General features: G+C 39.4%; 1 protein-coding gene across 1 annotated transcript in view; it reads right to left on the minus strand.

The window, feature by feature from the left end:
- LOC137239746 (cell adhesion molecule Dscam2-like) overlaps positions 1–23,382 on the minus strand; it is a 246,781-nt gene that overhangs the window by 86,378 nt on the left and 137,021 nt on the right. The window contains 3 exon segments of the mRNA XM_067765367.1: positions 462–620; positions 10,231–10,341; positions 12,388–12,547. Of these exon segments, the coding sequence (XP_067621468.1) occupies positions 462–620; positions 10,231–10,341; positions 12,388–12,547 (430 nt within the window).

Here is a 23,382-nt window from a genome sequence, read left to right on the forward strand (position 1 = left end):
TATTTGTGCTCTTAATGAAAAATTTTATAAATAGTAGAAAAAATTAGTGCACTATCCCCACATATGAATTTTATGAATGCATAACGGAACAAAAGAAAAAAGTTTTTTTCAGCATTTTATAACAAGCAATGTTTTATAATTCTACACATACATATATTGCTATTTGTTATAGTTTCATTGTTTTTGTTGTTTTATTTATGTATTTTATTGATGAAGTTTTCTAAAATTTAACATCTCTCATGTGTTCACCGCATACATTTCATCGTTGCGGTTTTTTCATTAACTACTCCAGACAAATGAAAATTAGTCTGCTAAAATTTCCCAAAAATTTTGCAGCAAATCAATATTTCCCCCCCCCCCCCCTCCCCCCCAAAAAAAATGCGCACAAATACACACATGTGTGTGTGTGGTTAGAAATACCATACCAAAATATGAATTTTACCACTTCAATTTCAACTTACCCAAAACTTTAACCTCCACTGTAAGCTGCGCTGTGTAGTTGTGTTTATTGCGAGCGATGCACGTATAAGTGCCCTGGTCGGCTGTACGTTGCACATTTTCGATGAGTAGGGAACCATTCTGCACACGCTGTCATATATTTGTTGGTAATCTAACGCCATCTGTAATGGAAATGTGAGCGTTTGAATGGGTAATTTAGTCGAAAATGGGAAAACATAAATGAGAATAAACAAACATTATCGTACTTATGTTTTAATGGGTAAGGTTAATAAACATGTTAGGGTGGTTCATTCAAAGAATCTAAAAACATACTGTCTAGCTTCAGGATAGTTATTTCACAAAGTCATCTCAAAGTGTACACTAATATTATTAGCATTACAGTACATTTTAACGGCTTAAACAAGTCGAACTAAATAAGTTAGGTGTGAAGGTAGCGTGATTGTGCAATACGTCAAAGGGCCTAGATTTAAGTCCCAACAAAAGCAACATCAAAATAGTTTAGAATAACTTTCCTGAGCGTATTTGGTTCTTCGCAGCGGTTTGGCAAACATTCCGAGTGTCGTTCTGCCATAAAAAACCGTTAAGGGAAAATATATCTGCCGCTCGGAGTCGACAGAAAACATGTAGGGTCGTTTCGCGAATTCGAAAGAAAAATTAAAACGGAGGCCGGCATAAATTGGAAGAGACAATTTAAGATATCTTACTAAAATTTGGTATGTAGGTACCAATGCGACATTATCTTAGAGCTAGTAGAGTACCAGCGTCACTCGAAAAAATCATATAAATATCAAATGAATAAATGAAATATTCCAATTACGCCGAAACTATTATTTTAGTCTTATTCGAGGCCTATTATATAAAAGCGGCTGCAAGCGGGCCTCTGCCTAGGAACAAGCGGCTCGCTGAACGGGTTGTGTACTGGGTTTGCGATGCGCAAACCCAATCACATTCCAATGAAGATACCAAACAAAAAAAAAATAAATGTAAGGCGCGATAACCTCCGAAGAGATCTAAAGCCGAGCTTCTCTTCCAATTTGCGTCGTGCTCCTCTCGATTTTCCCTACAAATTGGCCGGACGGGACCTACATGTTTTATGCCGACGCCGAACGGCATCTGCAAGGCAGATGAGTTTTCACTGAGAGCTTTTCATGGCAGAAATACACCCGGAGCGCTTGCCAAACACTGCCGAGGGGCGACCCCGCTTAGAAAAATTTTCTTCTAATTGAAAAACCTTATTTCTAAAATTTTGATGTTGCTTTGCCCGGGGTGCGAACCCAGGGCATACGGTGTGATAGGCGGAGCACGCTACCATCACACCACGGTGGCCGCCGCCAAACAAAGCCTCAGATAAAAAGAAACTCCTTTTTTGATGACGACCTCAAACGTTCAAAGGCTCAGTTTTTAAGAGCATGCACCTGGAATGCCCATTTTCTAAATGAGATTGGTGCCGATGCCCCGGCAAAAATCGACATCACCGACATGCAAGAAATACAATGAACCAAGCAATGAAAAAAGATAATAAACAAGTAAGGAAGGCTAAGTTCGGGTGTAACCGAACATTACATACTCAGTTGAGAGCTATGGAGACAAAATAAGGAAAATCACCATGTAGGAAAATGAACCTAGGGTAACCCTGGAATGTGGTTTTATGACATGTGTATCAAATGGAAGGTATTAAAGAGTATTTTAAGAGAGAGTAGGCCATAGTTCTATGGATGGACGCCATTTAGGGATATCGCCATAAAGGTGGACCAGGGCTGACTCTAGAATGTGTTTGTACGATATGGGTATCAAATGAAAGGTGATAATGAGTATTTTAAAAGGGAATGGGCTTTAGTTCTATAGGTGAACGCCTTTTCGAGAAATCGCCATAAAGGTGGACCAGGGGTGACTCTAGAATATGTTTGTACGATATGGGTATCAAATGAAAGCTGTTAATGAGTATTTTGAAAAGGAGTGATCCTTAGTTCCATAGGTGGACGCCGTTTCGAGATATCGCCATAAAGGTGGACCAGGGGTGTCTCTAGTTGTACGATATGGGAATCAAATGAAAGGTGTTACTGAGCATTTTAAGAGGGAGTGGGCATTAGGTCTATAGGTGGACGCCTTTTCGAAATGTCGCCATTAGGGTGGGCCAGGGGTGACTCTAGAATGTGTTTGTATGATATAGGTATCAAATGAAAGATGGTAATGAGTATTTTAAAAGGGAGTAATCCTTAGTTCTATAGGTGGACGCCTTTTCGAGATATCGCCATAAAGGTGGACCAAGGGTGACTCTAGAATGGTTGTACGATATGGGTATCAAACGAAAGGTGCTACTGAGCATTTTAAGAGGGAGTGGGCATGAGGTCTATAGGGGGCCGCCTTTTCGAGATATCGTCATTAGGGTGGGTCAGGGGTGACTCTAGAATGTTTGTACGATATGGGTATCAAACGAAAGGTGTTACTGAGCATTTTAAGAGGGAGTGGGCATTAGGTCTATAGGTGGACGCCTTTTCGAGATATCGCCATTAGGGTGGGCCAGGGGTGACTCTAGAATGTTTGTACGATATGGGTATCAAACGAAAGGTGTTACTGAGCATTTTAAGAGGGAGTGGGCATTAGGTCTATAGGTGGACGCCTTTTCGAGATATCGCCATTAGGGTGGGCCAGGGGTGACTCTAGAATGTTTTTGTACGATATGGGTATCAAATGAAAGGTGGTAATGAGTATTTTAAAAGGGAGTAATCCTTAGTTCTATAGGTGGACGCCTTTTCGAGATATCGCCATAAATGTGGACCAAGGGTGACTCTAGAATGTTTGTACGATATGGGTATCAAACGAAAGGTGTTACTGAGCATTTTAAGAGGGAGTGGGCATTAGGTCTATAGGTGGACGCCTTTTCGAGATATCGCAATTAGGGTGGGCCAGGGGTGACTCTAGAATGTTTGTACGATATGGGTATCAAACGAAAGGTGTTACTGAGCATTTTAAGAGGGAGTGGGCATTATGTCTATAGGTGGACGCCTTTTCGAGATATCGCCATTAGGGTGGGCCAGGGGTGACTCTAGATTGTTTTTGTACGATATGGGTATCAAATGAAAGGTGGTAATGAGTATTTTAAAAGGGGGTAATCCTTAGTTCTATAGGTGGACGCCTTTTCGAGATATCGCCATAAATGTGGACCAAGGGTGACTCTAGAATGTTTGTACGATATGGGTATCAAACGAAAGGTGTTACTGAGCATTTTAAGAGGGAGTGGGCATTAGGTCTATAGGTGGACGCCTTTTCGAGATATCGCCATTAGGGTGGGCCAGGGGTGACTCTAGAATGTTTTTGTACGATATGGGTATCAAATGAAAGGTGGTAATGAGTATTTTAAAAGGGAGTAATCCTTAGTTCTATAGGTGGACGCCTTTTCGAGATATCGCCATAAATGTGGACCAAGGGTGACTCTAGAATGTTTGTACGATATGGGTATCAAACGAAAGGTGTTACTGAGCATTTTAAGAGGGAGTGGGCATTATGTCTATAGGTGGACGCCTTTTCGAGATATCGCCATTAGGGTGGGCCAGGGGTGACTCTAGATTGTTTTTGTACGATATGGGTATCAAATGAAAGGTGGTAATGAGTATTTTAAAAGGGGGTAATCCTTAGTTCTATAGGTGGACGCCTTTTCGAGATATCGCCATAAATGTGGACCAAGGGTGACTCTAGAATGTTTGTACGATATGGGTATCAAACGAAAGGTGTTACTGAGCATTTTAAGAGGGAGTGGGCATTAGGTCTATAGGTGGACGCCTTTTCGAGATATCGCAATTAGGGTGGGCCAGGGGTGACTCTAGAATGTTTGTACGATATGGGTATCAAACGAAAGGTGTTACTGAGCATTTTAAGAGGGAGTGGGCATTATGTCTATAGGTGGACGCCTTTTCGAGATATCGCCATTAGGGTGGGCCAGGGGTGACTCTAGATTGTTTTTGTACGATATGGGTATCAAATGAAAGGTGGTAATGAGTATTTTAAAAGGGAGTAATCCTTAGTTCTATAGGTGGACGCCTTTTCGAGATATCGCCATAAATGTGGACCAAGGGTGACTCTAGAATGTTTGTACGATATGGGTATCAAACGAAAGGTGTTACTGAGCATTTTAAGAGGGAGTGGGCATTAGGTCTATAGGTGGACGCCTTTTCGAGATATCGCAATTAGGGTGGGCCAGGGGTGACTCTAGAATATTTGTACGATATGGGTATCAAACGAAAGGTGTTACTGAGCATTTTAAGAGGGAGTGGGCATTAGGTCTATAGGTGGACGCCTTTTCGAGATATCGCCATTAGGGTGGGCCAGGGGTGACTCTAGAATGTTTGTACGATATGGGTATCAAACGAAAGGTGTTACTGAGCATTTTAAGAGGGAGTGGGCATTAGGTCTATAGGTGGACGCCTTTTCGAGATATGGCCATTAGGGTGGGTCAGGGGTGACTCTAGAATGTTTGTACGATATGGGTATCAAACGAAAGGTGTTACTGAGCATTTTAAGAGGGAGTGGACATTAGGTATATAGGTGGACGCCTTTTCGAGATATCGCCATTAGGGTGGGCCAGGGGTGACTCTAGAATGTTTGTACGATATGGGTATCAAACGAAAGGTGTTACTGAGCATTTTAAGAGGGAGTGGGCATTAGGTCTATAGGTGGACGCCTTTTCGAGATATCGCAATTAGGGTGGGCCAGGGGTGACTCTAGAATGTTTGTACGATATGGGTATCAAACGAAAGGTGTTACTGAGCATTTTAAGAGGGAGTGGGCATTAGGTCTATAGGTGGACGCCTTTTCGAGATATCGCCATTAGGGTGGGCCAGGGGTGACTCTAGAATGTTTGTACGATATGGGTATCAAACGAAAGGTGTTACTGAGCATTTTAAGAGGGAGTGGGCATTAGGTCTATAGGTGGACGCCTTTTCGAGATATGGCCATTAGGGTGGGTCAGGGGTGACTCTAGAATGTTTGTACGATATGGGTATCAAACGAAAGGTGTTACTGAGCATTTTAAGAGGGAGTGGACATTAGGTATATAGGTGGACGCCTTTTCGAGATATCGCCATTAGGGTGGGCCAGGGGTGACTCTAGAATGTTTGTACGATATGGGTATCAAACGAAAGGTGTTACTGAGCATTTTAAGAGGGAGTGCGCATTAGGTCTATAGGTGGACGCCTTTTCGAGATATCGGCATTAGGGTGGGCCAGGGTGACTCTAGAATGTGTTTGTACGATATGGATATCAAATTAAAAGTATTAATGAGGGTTTTAAAAGCGAGTGGCCCTTAGATGTATATGTGAAGGCGTGGTGGACCAGGTGATCCAGAAAATCATCTGTCGGGTACTGCTAATTTATTTATATATGCAATACCACTAACAGTATTCCTGCCAAGATTCCAAGGGCTGTTGATTTCGCCTTGTAGAACTTTTTCATTTACTTCTACTTAATATGGTAGGTGTCACACCCATTTTACAAAGTTTTTTCCAAAGTTATATTTTGCGTCAATAAACCAATCCAGTTACCATGTTTCATCCGTTTTTTCTTAGTTGGTATAGAATTATGGCATTTTTTTCATATTTCGTAATTTTCGATATCGATAAAGTGGGCGTGGTTATGGTCGGATTTCGGCCATTTTTTATACCAAGATAAAGTGAGTTCAGATAAGTACGTGGGCTAAGTTTAGTTAAGATATATCGGTTTTTGCTCAAGTTATTGTGTTAACGGCCGAGCGGAAGGACAGACGGTGGACTGTGTATAAAAACTGGGCGTGGCTTCAACCGATTTCGCCCATTTTCACAGAGAACAGTTACCGTCACAGAATCTATGCTCCTACCAAATTTGAGAAGGATTGTTAAATTTTTGTTCGACTTATGGCATTAAAAGTTTTCTAGACAAACTAAATGAAAATGGGCGGAGCCACGCCCATTTTGAAATTTTCTTTTATTTTTGTATTTTGTTGCATCATATCATTACTGGAGTTGAATTTTGACTTAATTTACTTATATACAGTAAATATATTAAATTTTTTGTTAAAATTAGAATTAAAAAATTTTTTTTTTTAAAAAGTGGGCGTGTTCTTTATCCAATTTTGCTAATTTTTATTTAGCACATATATAGTAATAGTAGTAACGTTCCTGCCAAATTTCATCATGATATCTTCTACGACTGCCAAATTACAGCTTGCAAAACTTTTAAATTACCTTCTTGTAAAAGTGGGCGGTGCCACGCCCATTGTCCAAAATCTTACTAATTTTCTATTCTGCGTCATAACATCAACCCATCTACCAAGTTTCATCGCTTTAACCGCCTTTGGCAATGAATTATCGCATTTTTTCGGTTTTTCGAAATTTTCGATATCGAAAAAGTGGGCGTGGTTATAGTCCGATATCGTTCATTTTAAATAGCGATCTGAGATGAGTGCTCAGGAATCTACATACCAAATTTCATCAAAATACCTCAAAATTTACTCAAGTTATCGTGTTAACGGACGGACGGACGGACGGACGGACGGACGGACGGACGGACGGACGGACGGACGGACGGACATGGCTCAATCAAATTTTTTTTCGATCCTGATTATTTTGATATATGGAAGTCTATATCTATCTCGATTCCTTTATATATGTACAACCAACCGTTATCCAATCAAACTTAATATACTCTGTGAGCTCTGCTCAACTGAGTATAAAAATTGTGACATTTACTTGAGTGGCCAATCAGGTTAGCGCAGTTTCGGTGTTGGATTTCTGGTGGAAGTGTAACTTCGTCGCCAAGTACTGTCGTTCACGAATGCGAATGAATGTCTCATCGCTATATGCAGAAAAATAAACTATTTTAATATTTCATCTGGTAGTCACCAGGAAAAACTTCCCTAAATGTGAAATGTGGTGCCATAAATTTCCAGTTAAAACCCACCACTGAAGCTTTAAGTAGCTTTTTCCAAAAAAGTGGGCATGGACGTTAACGAATTTCCCTAGGTCTATACATCAGACCAGGTAAGTACCATAGCTCTGAAAAATTGCTAAGTGACTCTAACGGCTTCCGATTTACGTCTAACAAATTTTTTTTATAAATTTTACTTAATTTCTATTTTGGGTCATAAAATCAACCAACTCATCAAACTTCTCCACTTTAACAGTATTTGTTAATCCATTGCCCCAGTTTTCTCATATTTCGATAAATAAAAGTGGGCGAGCGTATAATCTGATTTCGACTACGTTCATACTAAAATATGTTAAGCTTAAAAGTTTTAAACTTTCTTCTACTAAATATTCGTTAAACGAATTTCGCCAATTTTCAGTTGTAAGAAAAACCTTCCTGTCAAATTTCAACATAAACGTATTATGAAGTGATTTTTGTCGAAGGCTGAGGTAACGCTCAATCAATCCAGAGTCAAGTAAATTTCAGACAAACCCATACTGAATAAAAACGCAGTATTTTTTTTTATTTTTTTACTTATGTGTTACGAACACACGGCTGGAAGTGTTATGAGGACAGCGGCTTTCCGTGTAAAGATGGTGAGGAAGGAAGGAGCGCGGCGGCTAATGGTCGTCGTATAAGAGGAGGGATGGGCAGGGCGGTTGAGCGGTGGTAGGGTTGCGGACGGCCAACGGTCGTCGTAGCAGTGGAGGGATCAGCACGACGGCAAGGTAGCGGACGGTCATCTTAACAGCCGACGGATCAGCACAGCGGTATAGAAGCAGTGGCTGGGTCAATACGGCGGCCGAACGCCGGTAGATTAGTGGATGGCCAAAGGTCGTCACACCAGTGGGGGTTTCAGCACCGCGGTATGGTAGCAGTGGCAGCACCAGATGGGCGGCGATGCGACAACGGCTGCAGTGGGCTACGGCGCGTACCAGGGAGTAGGCGGAAGGCGATGAATACCGGTGACGGGTTTTAACTTTGCAGAGACCGATGCTCCTTCCGGGGTAGTCGTCGACGGTATAGGCGGGATTGGACGGTCGGTGTCATGAAGAAGAGGACTGAAATGCCAATATTCATTTCTTTTATGCGACCTGCGTTATTAAGAATTTAAAAAGTGAAACGCTACTTTGGCACTACCGTATATTGCCATTTAAGTCTATGATGGTTGCCTTTTTGTTGTAACTACCTGCTATCAGCTGCTATATGTTCCTTCGCTGTACAAAACATAGTTTCAAGCGCTAGTAAGAAACGCGGTACAGTTGAGGTTGTATTATTGTAACGTTACGTTACAGTATTCTGATTTATAGTTCGAAAATATTTTTCAGCTTTTTGCGTTTACAGTGGGCGCTTCCACGCCCATTTTCCAAAATTTTTACGAACTTCTGTTTTGCGTGGTTAAGCTTAAATCCTTCTTCCATTTTTCGAGATTTTTTATATCGAAAAAGGGGCTTGGTAACCGTTCTATATCGATCGTTTTCAACACCAACCTATTTTGCGTGCAGAAGACTCTTACGAATGACCGCCTTTGGATATGCATAAGTAGTATATTTCAACTTTCATATATTGCGGGACATTTATCTCTAAATATAGCCTTAGTATACATCCATATATGTGGGAGCACACAGCTGGGCCAGAACTTATACATCTCTGCAAATTCTTTAACAAATTATGTGCACAGACTTCGGCGTGTTACAGAATTATCATTTGTAGATATGACATATTTTGCAAAAGATTTTATTGATTAAATTCTATCACCCTAATACTATAACACAACGTCACACATTTTAAATATATTTTTGCAAAATATGCAAAATTTGTTATGTGGCACATGCCACATGCTGCATGCCTCTATACAATATGCAATAAACCCGTTCAGCGGATGTGCCCCCAGAAACAAAATGTCGTTGGTAATGTAAGCACCAGAGAATGACTGCGATAGGATGAGCTGTCAGCAAGGCATTTATCATATCTAAGTACCTACATAAACAAAAATATCAAATAACGACAAATTTATATGTATGTGTATGGGGTATTCCATCCCATTTCCACCAATTTTGAACCCGACCCCTTTAGAATTGGCGGAAAGTTTTTCTTCTTTTTCTAGCTTACGAAAGACATTTTTCAGAAGTGTTTCAAATTGTTTCATCCAACTCAAAAAAAGTTATGAAGTTAAAAAAACACCGTTTTTGTTTTCAAAATGCTAATACTTTTTCAAAAATTTACCGTTTGGGATCTTTTTTTCAAAAAATTTGTTTTTAATGTACATTTCGGAAAAAATACAAAAAAAAATTTTAAAGTTTGTTTTTTCAATTAAATAAAAAAAAAATGCTCGGCCCACTCCGGGATTAGTGGGGATGATTGCAGAATTGATTGAAGTTTTTTATGAGAAAAAAAAGGGCGAAATTCGAAAAATCTTGAAAAACAGAAAAATTACAAAAAAAAAACTTTAAAAATGTTTTTGAATTTTTTCCGAAAAGTACATTTAAAAACAAATTAAAAAAAAAAAGATCCCAAAGGGTCAATTTTTGAAAAAGTTATAGCATTTTGAAAACAAAAACGGTGTTTTTTTTTTAAATTCATAACTTTTTTGTGTTGGATGAAAAAATTTGAAAAACTTCTGAAAAACGTCTTTCGTAAGCTAGATAAAGAAGAAAAACTTTCAGCCAATTCTAAAGGGTTCGGGTTCAAAATTGGTCGAAATGGGATAGAATACCCCATATACAAAATGTTTATAGAAACATATACATACTAATCTGCGCACATGCACGCATACATACACATGTACATAAAAATATACGAAAATTAATAAATATGAGCCGCTTTTATGCTTACCTTTTTCTATAATGATGCTGTCGATTGGATATCCTGCCACAGGACATTTTAGAAAAAATGTCTTTCCAGCAACAGCAGATAGTTTTGGCATCATGCGCACATATGGCATACCTATGAATGTGAGAAGAGATAAAGAAGTAGAGAAAGAATGATATTCGGCAGGTGAGTAAAATTCGAAACTAACAAACAAACATGTGAGGCAAAATATAAAAGTACATATCAGACTCTGCTAAAAACCCATATTACGTTAATTTCCGCACCGCTCCAAGTATTTTAGCATCCTGTCAATCAGACTATTTTTAAATTGCATGCCTTTGCAAATTTTTAAATTATTGTTGTTAGGTTGTCACTTGACGGTTGTGTACCGGATGAGCTTCCATATTTGAAATAGGTTGTTTAATCTCTGTTCTTCATGAAACTCCTTACTTGGAAATAAAAAAATTCTGCCGTTACCTCTTTCCAACCTCCTTTGCCGCTCATTTTCTTACTATACTTCTTTTCCTTAAACGGTGCAGATGATCCACGATTACTACAATTTCAGAGAATGTACCAACAGCTGTATGACTAATTTGTTCTAAGTAAGTTAGCTCAATAACTACCTCGGAGTATGATGCAGGTATACAGAAGCGTTGGGAGGTGTCTGTCCTGGTATTATGGAAATTACTCTTTTGTTTAGCGAGTTACAAGACCCAAAGTTAAGGGCTTGGGGTTAGCAGGGCAATCTCTGTTCATCTCTGTTCAGGCTCCCCTTCCATCTTCGCTGTCTTGCGATTCTTTTCACAATCTTTCTTCCTATAAGAGTCTGAGCTATCATCTAGGCCGTGCAACTACCTGCTTGCGTTAACCGTTTCTACACAACAGGGCTAAGTTGATGGTGTGCAATAGAATCGCGATTGTGAGATGTTCCCTTTAACATCCAAAAGCAGCTATTGTCTTTCTTCTAAAGCATTACATGAGCACTTTAAAGTCAACAATAAGAACACATTAGAAGCAAAGGAGGGAGAAAGGCAACCCGAGAGCCTTAAAGTTCAATGGTGCTTGTTACCGGAGCATACCAGATCTGTGTCCGGCAAAGGACCATCAACATCGATACAACTTCCCCCACAACAACAACATCAGGGGAGACAAACCAACTCAAACTTCAGCACAGTAAAGTGGCGTCGAGCAGCCTTCCTCTAATCCGTTGAGGAGGGTTAATCTGACGTTGTGAAAAAGGCGACAGCTATACTAATACTGTATGCTATTTCGTTTCAGGAAGAGCTAGCGTCACTAGCCATCGAAGAGGTCCTTGTACTAGCATCTTGCTGCATGGCCAACAACATGAAGGCCTCACTGTAAGATTTCAAAAGCGTGGTGGAGAAAGGAGGGAAAATGGGGCGGCTCGTTATAGTGAGTGCGAATGCGGACCACAGCGCATATGAAGTTGGCGAAACCAGTGATAAAACCCAGTCTTCAATAAGTTATTCACTTCAAAACAATATAGAAAGGGATAAAACATAAGCGCTGCTAAATCTTTTGGCCCAACATCGAGTAATGTGCTAGATACAACATTGAGGTCTGAGTTTGATATATCAAGGTAAATAAACCGCTGTTATAACCATACATTAAACCATTTTATTGTCCACCGAAGAGACTGGACCAGGGTAAAGCCTTTACCACAGCTAGAGCAACATGCTGTACCAAATTCCAAAAATGCTTAGTTAGAACGAATCAAGGGCATCCTGTGCAAGTTCCCATTGTAGATGAATTGCATAAGTACAAAACCGTCGTTGCTATTTAAGATTGCCTAAAGTAAGTCCACGATCATGCTACATGTAAGGGATATTTCTAAGCTGACAAAAGAAAGACGATGGGGAGTGAACTTTTAGCAGTGAAGAGGCCTTTAAAGAACTTATCGATGCCATTTTCTATCCGCGTCAATTTTTCAAAGTATAAACAAAAGATGAGTGAATGTGATGAATAAATGAATTTGATAATATGATGCAGATTCCTATATCATAAAAAAGATACGCCCACTGACTGACGTTTGTAAGGTCGGAAAAGTCGTATTTGGCAAATAAAAGTTACTGGTGATAGGGTTTTACACTAAACACTGCGCTCATCTCTAAGACTGATAAGGATGTATGTACATTTATTTTTTAATTTATAAAAGCTCACCATATATATTCAAACGTGCAGAATGTGATGCTTCACCGGCTCGTGATATCGCTTTGCATTCATATTCACCACCATCCTCGGATTTCACCGCAGATATATTGACATGGCTTATAACATCGCCAAACATTGTCACATATTGTCCAATCATGAGACGATCGTTCTATGGAAATGTGAAAAAGTAAATAGAACAAACGTAAAACATTATAATTTATAAAAATAGAAATGTAGATAAAATACCTATAATATTTATAAAATAAAGCCACTTAATACGTATTAAATGAAATAATTCCGCACAGAACACAGAGAACTCCCATTCAAAAACGTTTTTTTTTTTTAATTTTCACTTTAGTGCTGCTTGAAAAGAGAGATAGATTGTTCTGTTCCACCATAAACAAAACTGTTCAAACAAACAAAATTTGTTTCACTTATAAAAGTGTGTGTGTTTGTTCGCTGTGAATCAAACATTCAAACAAGCTTCTAGCTAGAGTATTTCACCAGATAAAACTCACGTTGAAATATAGCAATTAATCTATTCGGTGCTTTCTTTTCGTTTCATATGCGCATAATACCAGGTTAAGAGGGATGCATAAGGTTTGAACACGCTTCTCTGTTAAAACCTTTAAAGAAAAGTATTAAGGTTTCGTGTGCTTTTCACCTGTCTATCTAGATATTTATTCTTTATATATCTCCAGTTCATAGACGCGGAAACCACTCAGATTTTGTTACAATTTTCAGCATAGATTCATGAAACCCCGGAGAGTGGTCCGATTGAGTGTTTTTCCCGGACAAGGCCCAGAGATTTGATATGCTTAAAACTGGGGACTTAGCTTGCATTCTTCTTAGATTATCATATCGGCAGCTGAGTGGAGAATCACTCTATCTCGTCTGCCGCTTCTAAAACCTCTGATTCCTGGAAATGTTTTGAAAAAAAAAAAAAACGATTTTTTGTGGAACGCCTTAGCCCAGGTTTTTTTCGCCAACGTCCTGTTTCTGAATTTATTGAATAAATCCCCTTACTAAAATTCCAAAAAAAGTACTATCTCAGTTTTATTTGCTGAAAATACCATACATTTGGCATAAATTCATTACATTTAAAGTTGAGAGGCGGTTATTGAAAAATTCGTAGTTTGTGAAACAAATTGTGAGAAAGGGCGATCTTCTTTGAAATCCGTAGACAGGGAGTGAAAGATAGAGAGAGAGACGGAGAGATAGTGGCTGGGGATGGAAAGGGAAGGAAGGAGTTTAGTAGAGCTATGAAGAAGGAGCTGAGGGGTGAGTGGTAGATCTGATCCGGTATTTGTTTAACAGTAAGGATCAGATTAATCAAACATCTATTACCTAGTTATAATAGCGGTGCTTACATGTTTCTGGACTTATACTAGAAACTACCGAAGAAGGAAGACCTAAGGGATTTTGTCAGATGTCTCTTCATTGAGTATGACCTTCGGGTAGCCTTGTAATTATTATAAAGCATGACTTCCAAAATTTGTTTGAACTTACTAATAAGTAGATATAGTGGATGAGCGGAATTCACATAGTTTCATTAAAAGTATAACTAGCAATGTATGCATATTGTGGGTTCTCTCTTTGGGTTGAGAGTTCTTTATATGATATTAAATTTAAAATTCTCGTGTCACATTGTTTGCCGTTCAACTCGTTTGACCGATACATCAATTATTCACTCTATCAGAAAATCGACAAAGCAAAATCAATGAGATCCTATATCTTCTCGTTGAGGGAACCGGATCAAACCTAGTAGATCATTATTTTGTCAAGAGCCGCAAGTTTAAGTTGGCTGATCACTGCAGCGGCTTCCAAGCAGAAGTTGCTGCGATTAAGGAGGCGATGGATGAAATGCTATCCAGTGCTACTACGATTAGGGAATTTAACATCTTCTCTGATAGCCAATCGGTAATCAATGCATTGAGTTCAATTACGGTACGATCTAGGGTGGTCTGGGAGTGTTGGACCTCACTTGTGATTGCATCGAACTATTTTATGATTAAGATTGCCTTATATCCAGGGCAACTGTCCAGCGGATCTCTTAGCCCACATAGGTACAATTGAACTGGATGCAGGTGGCTGTAGGAATTACGAGATTCCGCTAGCCACCTGTGATATACTCCTGCATAGATGGGCCTGGAGTCAGCTCAGCAAGTGTTGGGTGGACACCACCTCTTGCAGGATAGCAAGATTATTTTGTGGAGTAGTGGATGGCACGTTGTGTGCCGAAACGATTGGGTTACTAAGGCTCATCTACCAATGGTCACTGGGGTTATATTAGCGCACTGTGCAATATGAATTCATGCGGTGCGTTTCAATATACTGGAAACCTCATCCTGCTGCAGCTGTTTGGAGGACCATGAAGTGAAATCATCCAAGTCACTTTATGCTTGATTGCCCAGCTTTTGACAGAACTAGGCGAAAGTATTTCATTTCAGTCGCGAATCCCTTTGGATCTTCGGAGGTTGAAATCGGTCTCATTAGCAACTATATAGTTACTACGCAACGTGTCTCTAAGGAGCTATACGTCACCGTCATTTTATGTGGTATCACAACGGACCTTCCTGCTGTCCAAGTGAGCTTCCCCTACCAGGGCAAGTACCACCTAAGCTAACCTAATATACTATTTCATTTTGATGAAAGGCATAAAACCGATTTAGCAGTGAATATCGCACAGTGCACTTCGTACAACCAACTTAAGTTTTCACTAAATTACAAAATCCACAAAATTCAAATCTTGAAGACCATGCTATGCTCCCAAAGGACCACACATGCACACATAAATATGCATTTATGCTTTATTTCCTCTCATAAACGCATATGTGAAAACTACAACAAAAGTAAAATACAATAAAAACCAAGAAGAAGAAGCATAATAATTATGGCAATAACAATAAGTTTCCTAGCAAAGACCACGAATGCAAAGCACCAAAGCAACAGTACAATGGTAGAATCTAACATCGCTGCCGTCTCACATTTTTCAACATCCTTTTTTCAACATTGCAGCTCAAATCGCAATGTAGTGGCTCGCTTGACTCATTCGCAGCCTTGCAACAGCAGCAATGGCATTGGCCTGCCACTCTTAACGCTAGACAGCGATGATGGTATTTCGAAAGTTGTGGTACAGCAGCGACGTGTATGTGTGACATTCTTTGAGGAAGCGTTGAAGAATTTGAAAGCTTACAATTCTGACGATGACTTTAATTTGCGCATCCTCTCGTGCATAACATCAAAATGCGAGTTATGCAGAATACTCGCTTGCTGGTGGTCCCAGTAGCAGCCACCAACAGCTAGTATAGTAACTAACACTGCAGCAGCAGCAACAACAACAACAATAATAATAATCATCAACTAAAACATTAAAAGAAAGAGTATATGCAAAGTAATAATGCTTAAGTGAAGTGTAGAGAGCAATCGCACAGCAATAAGTGTATATGAGAATTTGTTGTACGTAGTAGTGCAGATCAGCCACACCACGGAATGGCCAAAGCAACAGAAAATGAGTGGAAGTGATTTGCAAGTACGAGGGTTGGTTGATAAGCTCAGGCGCGCAAACAAGAAATTCACCAATTCCTCTGTTATTGTTGTAGCAATAATTCAATTCCACGTCATGAAATAAAAATCGTGCCAGGGTGGGAAAACAAGATGTTTTTGGCCCCCACGGAGGGAAAGCTCAGCCTCCACAATGAAACCACTCCCTATGGACTGAAGTTGATCGAATTCACCGGTGCTCGAAAAATGTTCATATCCAGCACCAGGTAATTGAATTAAAATATTCATGAGCGTACATTTCCGTTCCTGATATAAATACACTCAATCAGAAGAGATCACGTTGTGATAAATGTGTGCATGATTCGAGAACCTTACAGTGATAAGGATCACTATCACTTAGCAGTCATAATACGCCATCTGCTCTGAGTCTGCGGCAAACACAAACGGCGCTGGTTGGAGTTAGCGCTCATGCGCCGTTTTGATACCACAACTCGTGAGTCAACCAATGAAAGGGTGTTGTAAGAAGACTAATAAGAATTTTGAAGCGCCTCAGGGAAACCCGTCCTCCTATGTCCATCCCGTGGTGTTTTTATACTCAGTTGAGCAGAGCTCACAGAGTATATTAACTTTGATTGGATAACGGTTGGTTGTACAGGTATAAAGGAATCGAGATAGATATAGACTTCCATATATCAAAATCAACAGGATCGAAAAAAATTTGATTGGGCCATGTCCGTCCGTCCCTTAACACGATAACTTGAGTAAATTTTAAGGTATCTTGATGAAATTTGGTACGTAGGTTTCTGAGCCCTCATCTCAGATCGCTATTTAAAATGAACGATATCGGACTATAACCACGCCCACTTTATCGATATCGAAAATTTTGAAAAACTGAAAAAGTGCGATAATGCATTACCAAAGACGGATAAAGCGATGAAACTTGGTAGGTGAGTTGAACATATGACGCAGAATAAAAGATCAATAAAATTTTGGACAATGGGCGTGGCACCACCCACTTTTAAAAGAACGTAATTTAAAATTTTGCAAGCTGTAATTTCGCAGTCGTTGTAGATATCATAATGAAATTTGGCAGGAACGTTACTCCTATTACTATATGTATGCCTAATAAAAATTAGCAAAATCAGTGAACGACCACGCCCACTTAAAAAAAAATTGTTTATAGTCAAATTTTAACAAAAATTTTTATATCTTTACAGTATATAAGTAAATTATGTCAAGATTTAACTCCAGTAATGATATGGTGCAACAAAATAAAAAATAAAAGAAAATTTCAAAATGGGCGTGGCTCCGACCTTTTTCATTTAATTTGCCTAGGATAATTTTAATGCCATAAGTCGAACAAAAATTTACCAATCCTTGTGAAATTTGGTAAGGGCTTAAATTCTAGGACGATAACTTACTTCTGTGAAAACGAGCGAAATCGGTTGAAGCTACGCCCATTTTTTATACACAGTCGACCGTCCGTCCTTCCGCTCGGCCATTAACACGATAACTTGAGCAAAAATCGATGTATCTTTACTAAACGTAGTTTACGTACTTATCTGAACTCACTTTGAATTGGTATAAAAAATGGCGAAATCCGACTATGACCACGGCCACTTTTTCGATATCGAAAATTACGAAAAATGAAAAAAATGCCATAATTCTATACCAAATACGAAAAAAGGGATGAAACATGGTATTTGGATTGGCTTGTTGACGTAAAATATAAATTTAGAAAAACACTTTGTAAAATGGGTGTAACACCTATTATATTAAGTAGAAGAAAATGAAAAGTTCTGCAGGGCGAAATAAAAAACCCTTGAAATCTTGGCAGGAATACTGTTCGTGGTATTACATATTTAATAAATAAATTAGCGGTATCCGACAGATGATGTTCTGGGTCACCCTGGTCCACATTTTGGTCGATATCTGGAAAACGCCTTCACATATACAACTACCACCACTCCCTTTTAAAACCCTCATTAATGCCTTTAATTTGATACCCATATCTTACAAACATATTCTATAGTCACCCCTGGTCCACGTTTATGGCGATATCTCGAAAACGCGTTCACCTATAGAACTAAGGCCTACTCCCTTTTAAAATGCTCATTAACACCTTTCGTTTGATACCCATATTGTACAAACGCATTCTAGAGTCACCCCTGGTCCATCTTTATAAAATACTCTTTAATACCTTTCATTTGATACACATGTCATACAAACACATTCCAGGGTTACCCTCTGTTCATTTTCCTACATGGTTATTTTCCCTTATGTTGTCACCATAGCTCTCAACTGAGTATGTAATGTTCGGTTATACCCGAACTTAGCCTTCCTTACTTGTTAAATTTGAGAAGCTCTCCCGGCCTAACATCTATCAGTTCTGGGAGGCCTTCGAAAAAGGGCTTTCCAAGAAACTTTATTCTGCTTCGACAGTGTGCTGGGCATTCGCACAGCAGATGCTCAACCGTTTCCTCCGCATTCGGACGCTTGCAGCTGCGACAGGATGTATTGTGTTCCAGTCCCATCTGTGCCACATGTGCCCCAATTGTCCAATGCCCCGTGAGTACTGCAACTACTCTGGATATATCCTTTCTGTTCATCTTAAGGACAGCTATAGATCGGGTTTCGTTATATAATGGCCACATGCTCTTGGAAACTCTACAGGACCGCAACTGATTCCACCTATTGTTGGACTCGCTCAACCAGTGCTGGGAGATGCGTCTCTTGATGAGTCCAAGGTGTGCTAGGATCTACTTCGCTCCGCCCTTCCAGCTCATCCGCCATCTCATTCGATGCCCCGGTACCCATATAAGGGTAATGATCTTCCGGCTCGCCAGAATCATGGCGCTCCCCCTACACTGCCAATCCCGGTTTGATGATATCGTTGCTGACCCGAGGGTCCCAAGAGGCGCCTGGCTGTCCGAAAAAATTGCTACCCTGTAACCGTTAACATTGAAATCCATTAACGCTTTACACGTACAGCCGTATACATAAGGGCGTGGGCAGGAGAGTCGCAAATACTCCCGCTCCCACTCCTCAAGTCAGGGAGTACTTACTTAGATTATGGATGTAACATTTCTCTGACCTCGAAAATGAAGGCAGAAGTATACCCGATCGCCATCTCGTTTCGTACAGCTTGGACCAGATTTGCTGGACACCCTATATGTTGGCTCCATGGTCTATCTTGCGTTAGCTTGTTCCGTGAACTGAGATCGCAGCCAGTGCTTGCAAGTACACAGAAATAGAGTTAGTGACCGGCAGGTTAATTAGATAGAGAGCAGAGCAGCTTCCCAGACAGCTATAAGCTTAGCTTGAAAAAAAATGCAGTGATCTGGTAAGCGTAGGCTCTTATTTATATTGAGTTTAGGTAAAGCGCCTATTAATGATGATGATGAAGAACGGTAGACCCAGGCGCAACCGTAAGCATAACATACACCGCAGCTCTAAGCTTAATTTATCGAGCCAACCTGCGGACAGCTGCACGCGTGGTGAAAGCATTTAAGCGCTGGCGATGCGGGTGGGTAGATGTAAAATGGATTCGAGATTCACATGTTGTCATCAGAGTCCTCTAACGGCAGTGCAAGAAAACTTGCGGCTTCAGTACAATCGGACCACTGAGATGCCGCTGAAATAAATTGATAGCGTCATGGGGGGCACACCGCATGTACAGCATGCATTACATTATTTCGAGATTGAAACTGGATACGTGTATTATACATATTGGAAATAACTCTCAGGGGTTCTTTTTCTTTGTCATAGAAAAGTTTTTCGAAAGATTTATGGACCTCTAAACATTGGCGATGGCGAGTACCGAAGAAGATTTAATGATGAGCTGTACGAGTTATACGCAGACATCAACATAGTCCAGCGAATTAAAACGCAGCGGCTGCGCTGGCTAGGCCATGTTATGCGAATGAAAGATGATGCTCCAGCCAAGAAAGTGTTTCTATCGGAACCCGCCTATGGAAGCAGAGGTAGAGGGCGGCCCCCACTCCGTTGGAAAGACTAGGTGGAAAATGATTTAAACCCCCTGGGTGTGACCAATTGGCGCCGGTTGGCGGAGCGAAGGAGCGACTGGCGTGCCTTGTTGGACGGCCATAACCGTTTAGACGGTTAAGCGCCAATTAAGTAAGTAAGTAAGTTATGTAGGACCATTTCACATTGTAAAAAAGTGTACATCGGGCCTACGTTCCACACTACCCAACTACGACGGAAAAAGAATTGCTATATCCGTAAAAACTTGTTGTCCATGTACACCCTATATAGATCACAATTATGTGGTTCCTTCATTGGTTCTTTAACTTTTTGTATGGCATTACTCTCATACTCTATAATCTTCAGTTATGTGTGTTGTATGATTTCTACAATATGTCATATTCAAAGTGGCTGGTGGCAGCTTTTGAGTTGAAATACATACATATTAGGGATGACAATACCGTAATTTCGGGACATACATATATGTTGAAATAAAAAAAAAAAACAAGTGAGGACGGGACTGTATTCGCCTGTGCTGAAGACTTCATACCTTTCATGAATTAGGCTGAACAATAAACTAATCCCATTCGTAATATCCAAGTAATCGACTGTACAAAATACGAAACATATAGATAGTGAACAGATGTACATACCTAAGCGATTTTTAAGATAAATATAAAACAAATAAAATAAAAAAAATATTAAGTTAAACGGTTTTATTTAAAACACTACTTACATGAAGTAATAATACTAAAAGCTAGAAAATAATTAGGTAAGTCCAAGGTACTAGCCATAATATTCTCCATCAATCTAGGGCATTGATCAGACAATTAAATAAAAGCGTTGGGCGCGTTAACTTTCTAAAAATGTGAGGCGTAGCACAACCTTATTAAGGTTCAGTTGGCTTTACATATGACTATAAATAGAAATTTTACACGTCCAACGCCTTCATTTAATTGTCTGATCAATGCCCTAGATTGATGGAGAATATTATGGCTAGTACCTTGGACTTACCTAATTATTTTCTAGCTTTTAGTATTATTAATGTGGGATTGGGTCTTAAGACTAGAAGTGGTCGAGAATACTAATTAGCCATTTACATAAACAAACCCTAAACATACCAGTCAGGCCTAATCATACAAATAAAATACAACCTTGCACGCGTATCGTTCTGTTATAGAAAACCCTGCCAAAATGCCAATTTTGAAATAAAACAGCAGAAAAGTTAGTTGTAAACCTGACGCCAAGTTGAGTAGTAGTTGCACCGTGAGCTTTCGTAAACTTTTATTAAAACTATTAACTGTACTTTCAATTAAAGTCTAATTGAACTGTAATTCAACTAAACCAATTTTATTAACTTTATTATTCATTAATAATATTCAAATAAAATAAAACTTTTTGTGAAACAACCACAAAAATTGGGGGCTCAACCGGGATTGTGTGAAGCTAAACGTGCCAAGGAAGTCAGTGTGGCAAAAAATCCGAGAATTGTCGTTAAGCGCTGGCTCGTAACAAATTGTTGCAAAAATATGACAAAAATTCAGACTGTTTAAACCGCATAAGAACATTGAAGCCAAAAGTGTCGCTAAAAGTTGCAAAAATTCATGTGTGTATCCAACGCAGTAAGCAATTGCGTCGCGAAAGTTCCACGCATAAAAAGCAAAAGCCTGCGTCGACGGCAACGCAAGCAGAACATCTTTGACGTCTCAGTTGAATGCAACAATCATGAGTTGCAGGAATTTCACAATTCGGCGAAGAATCAGAGTTCAAAGCAAAGAATCTGATTAGTGGAGAAGAATTAGAGTTCAAGGCAACGAACCTAATTAGTGAAGAAGAAGCGTAGCAAAAAGCGCAGTGTCAAGAATTGTACAATTCGGTGAAGAATCAGAGTTCAAAGCAAAGAATCTGATTAGTGGAGAAGAATTAGAGTTCAATGCAACGAACCTAATTAGTGAAGAAGAAGCGTAGAAAAAGCGCAGTGTCAAGAATTGTACAATTCGGTGAAGAATCAGAATTCAAAGTAAAGAATCTGATTAGTAAAGAAGAAACACAGCAAGAAGTGTGAAAGTTACATGTTCTGCGCAACAAAAGCAAAATCTGCGTCGACGTCAGCGCAAACAGAGCAACTCATTTGCGCATCAACTCAAATGAAACGGTCAAGTTCTTTGGTGGTTGAATAGAAAATCGTAACAGAGCAAGTGAACAGAAATTGAAAACGATACGAAGGTGAAACGTAGTGCTGAGAAGAGAAGAGTAACAAGAGGAAGAACCGCGAAAATAGCAAGCAAAACAAAACGAAACGAAGCAGCAAGAAGCGAATAAGTTGTTTTATGTATATTTTAGTTAAAAGTAGTTTGTTTAGAAAACGCATTTTATATGTATAAATGAACATACAGCTAAACATCTAAGTATCTATTTGAAAACATTTGCATACGTTTGATATACATAAATTTCCAAAAATTGAAAACAAGAAATTTGTTGTGTGAGGGTATACAATTGAAATTGCTATAGTTTTGCTTGAATGTAAAAAGGTGACTGTGCAAAATGGATAGGCAGTCAGTGTTAAAATGTAACGTAAAACAATTACAAGATGCTCTTTGTGATTTAAATTTGTCCGCCACTGGGCGTAAAGCAGAATTACAAAATCGTTTGCTACAGCATTTTGGGCTCGATGCACTTGATGATGATGCCAATTCCACGGCCGGTTCATCTTATGAAGATGCACCAGCTGGTATAATTAGAAGCTCTGCAATCGCTGTCGAGTCGGTTGGCAGATCAGTGTTCACATTCAAAGACATAGAAGAAAGTTTAACGCAGTTTAGTGGAAATGACTCCATGGAGGTAAGGCAGTGGTTAGATAAATTTGAGGAAAATGCTTCTGCAGTTGGGTGGAACGCTATACAAAAATTCATTTACAGTAAGCAGCTTCTAAGGGGTGCAGCAAAATTATTTGTTAGAAGCCAACGTGGAATAATAAGCTGGGAGTTGTTAAAGGAAGCACTCGTTGTCGAGTTTGGATCGCACTTATCCGCATCGGATGTTCATAATCAATTGAGAAGTCGTAGAAAAAAATTAAATGAAACATTTCGAGAATATTTATATGCACTAATGGAAATAGGAAAAGCCATTAATATAGACGAACCGAGTGTAGTATCTTATTTTATTGATGGCATACCCGATTCCAAGGGAAACAAAGTAGTACTATATCAAGCCAAATCCATTAGTGAACTTAAAGAGCAAATAAAAATTTATGAAAAGGTCTATAGTAAGGCAAGTCCACAGGTTTCAAAAAATGTTAGCCAGCAAAATGCAGGGAACTCCACAGTGACACCAAAGACAGCAAAAATATGTTTTAGATGTGGAAGTAGAAGTCATCTCATCCGTGATTGCAATGTCAAGCAGGCAAAATGTTTTAAGTGCCAAGGTGAAGGGCATAAATCTTTTGAGTGTACTAATAAAGAAAATGCGAAAATTAAAAAAGAAAGTGACAAGGCAAATTTGGTAGATGAGCAAAAG

Source organism: Eurosta solidaginis, chromosome 2 (assembly GCF_040869045.1).
Source record: "Eurosta solidaginis isolate ZX-2024a chromosome 2, ASM4086904v1, whole genome shotgun sequence".
Lineage (NCBI taxonomy): Eukaryota > Metazoa > Arthropoda > Insecta > Diptera > Tephritidae > Eurosta > Eurosta solidaginis.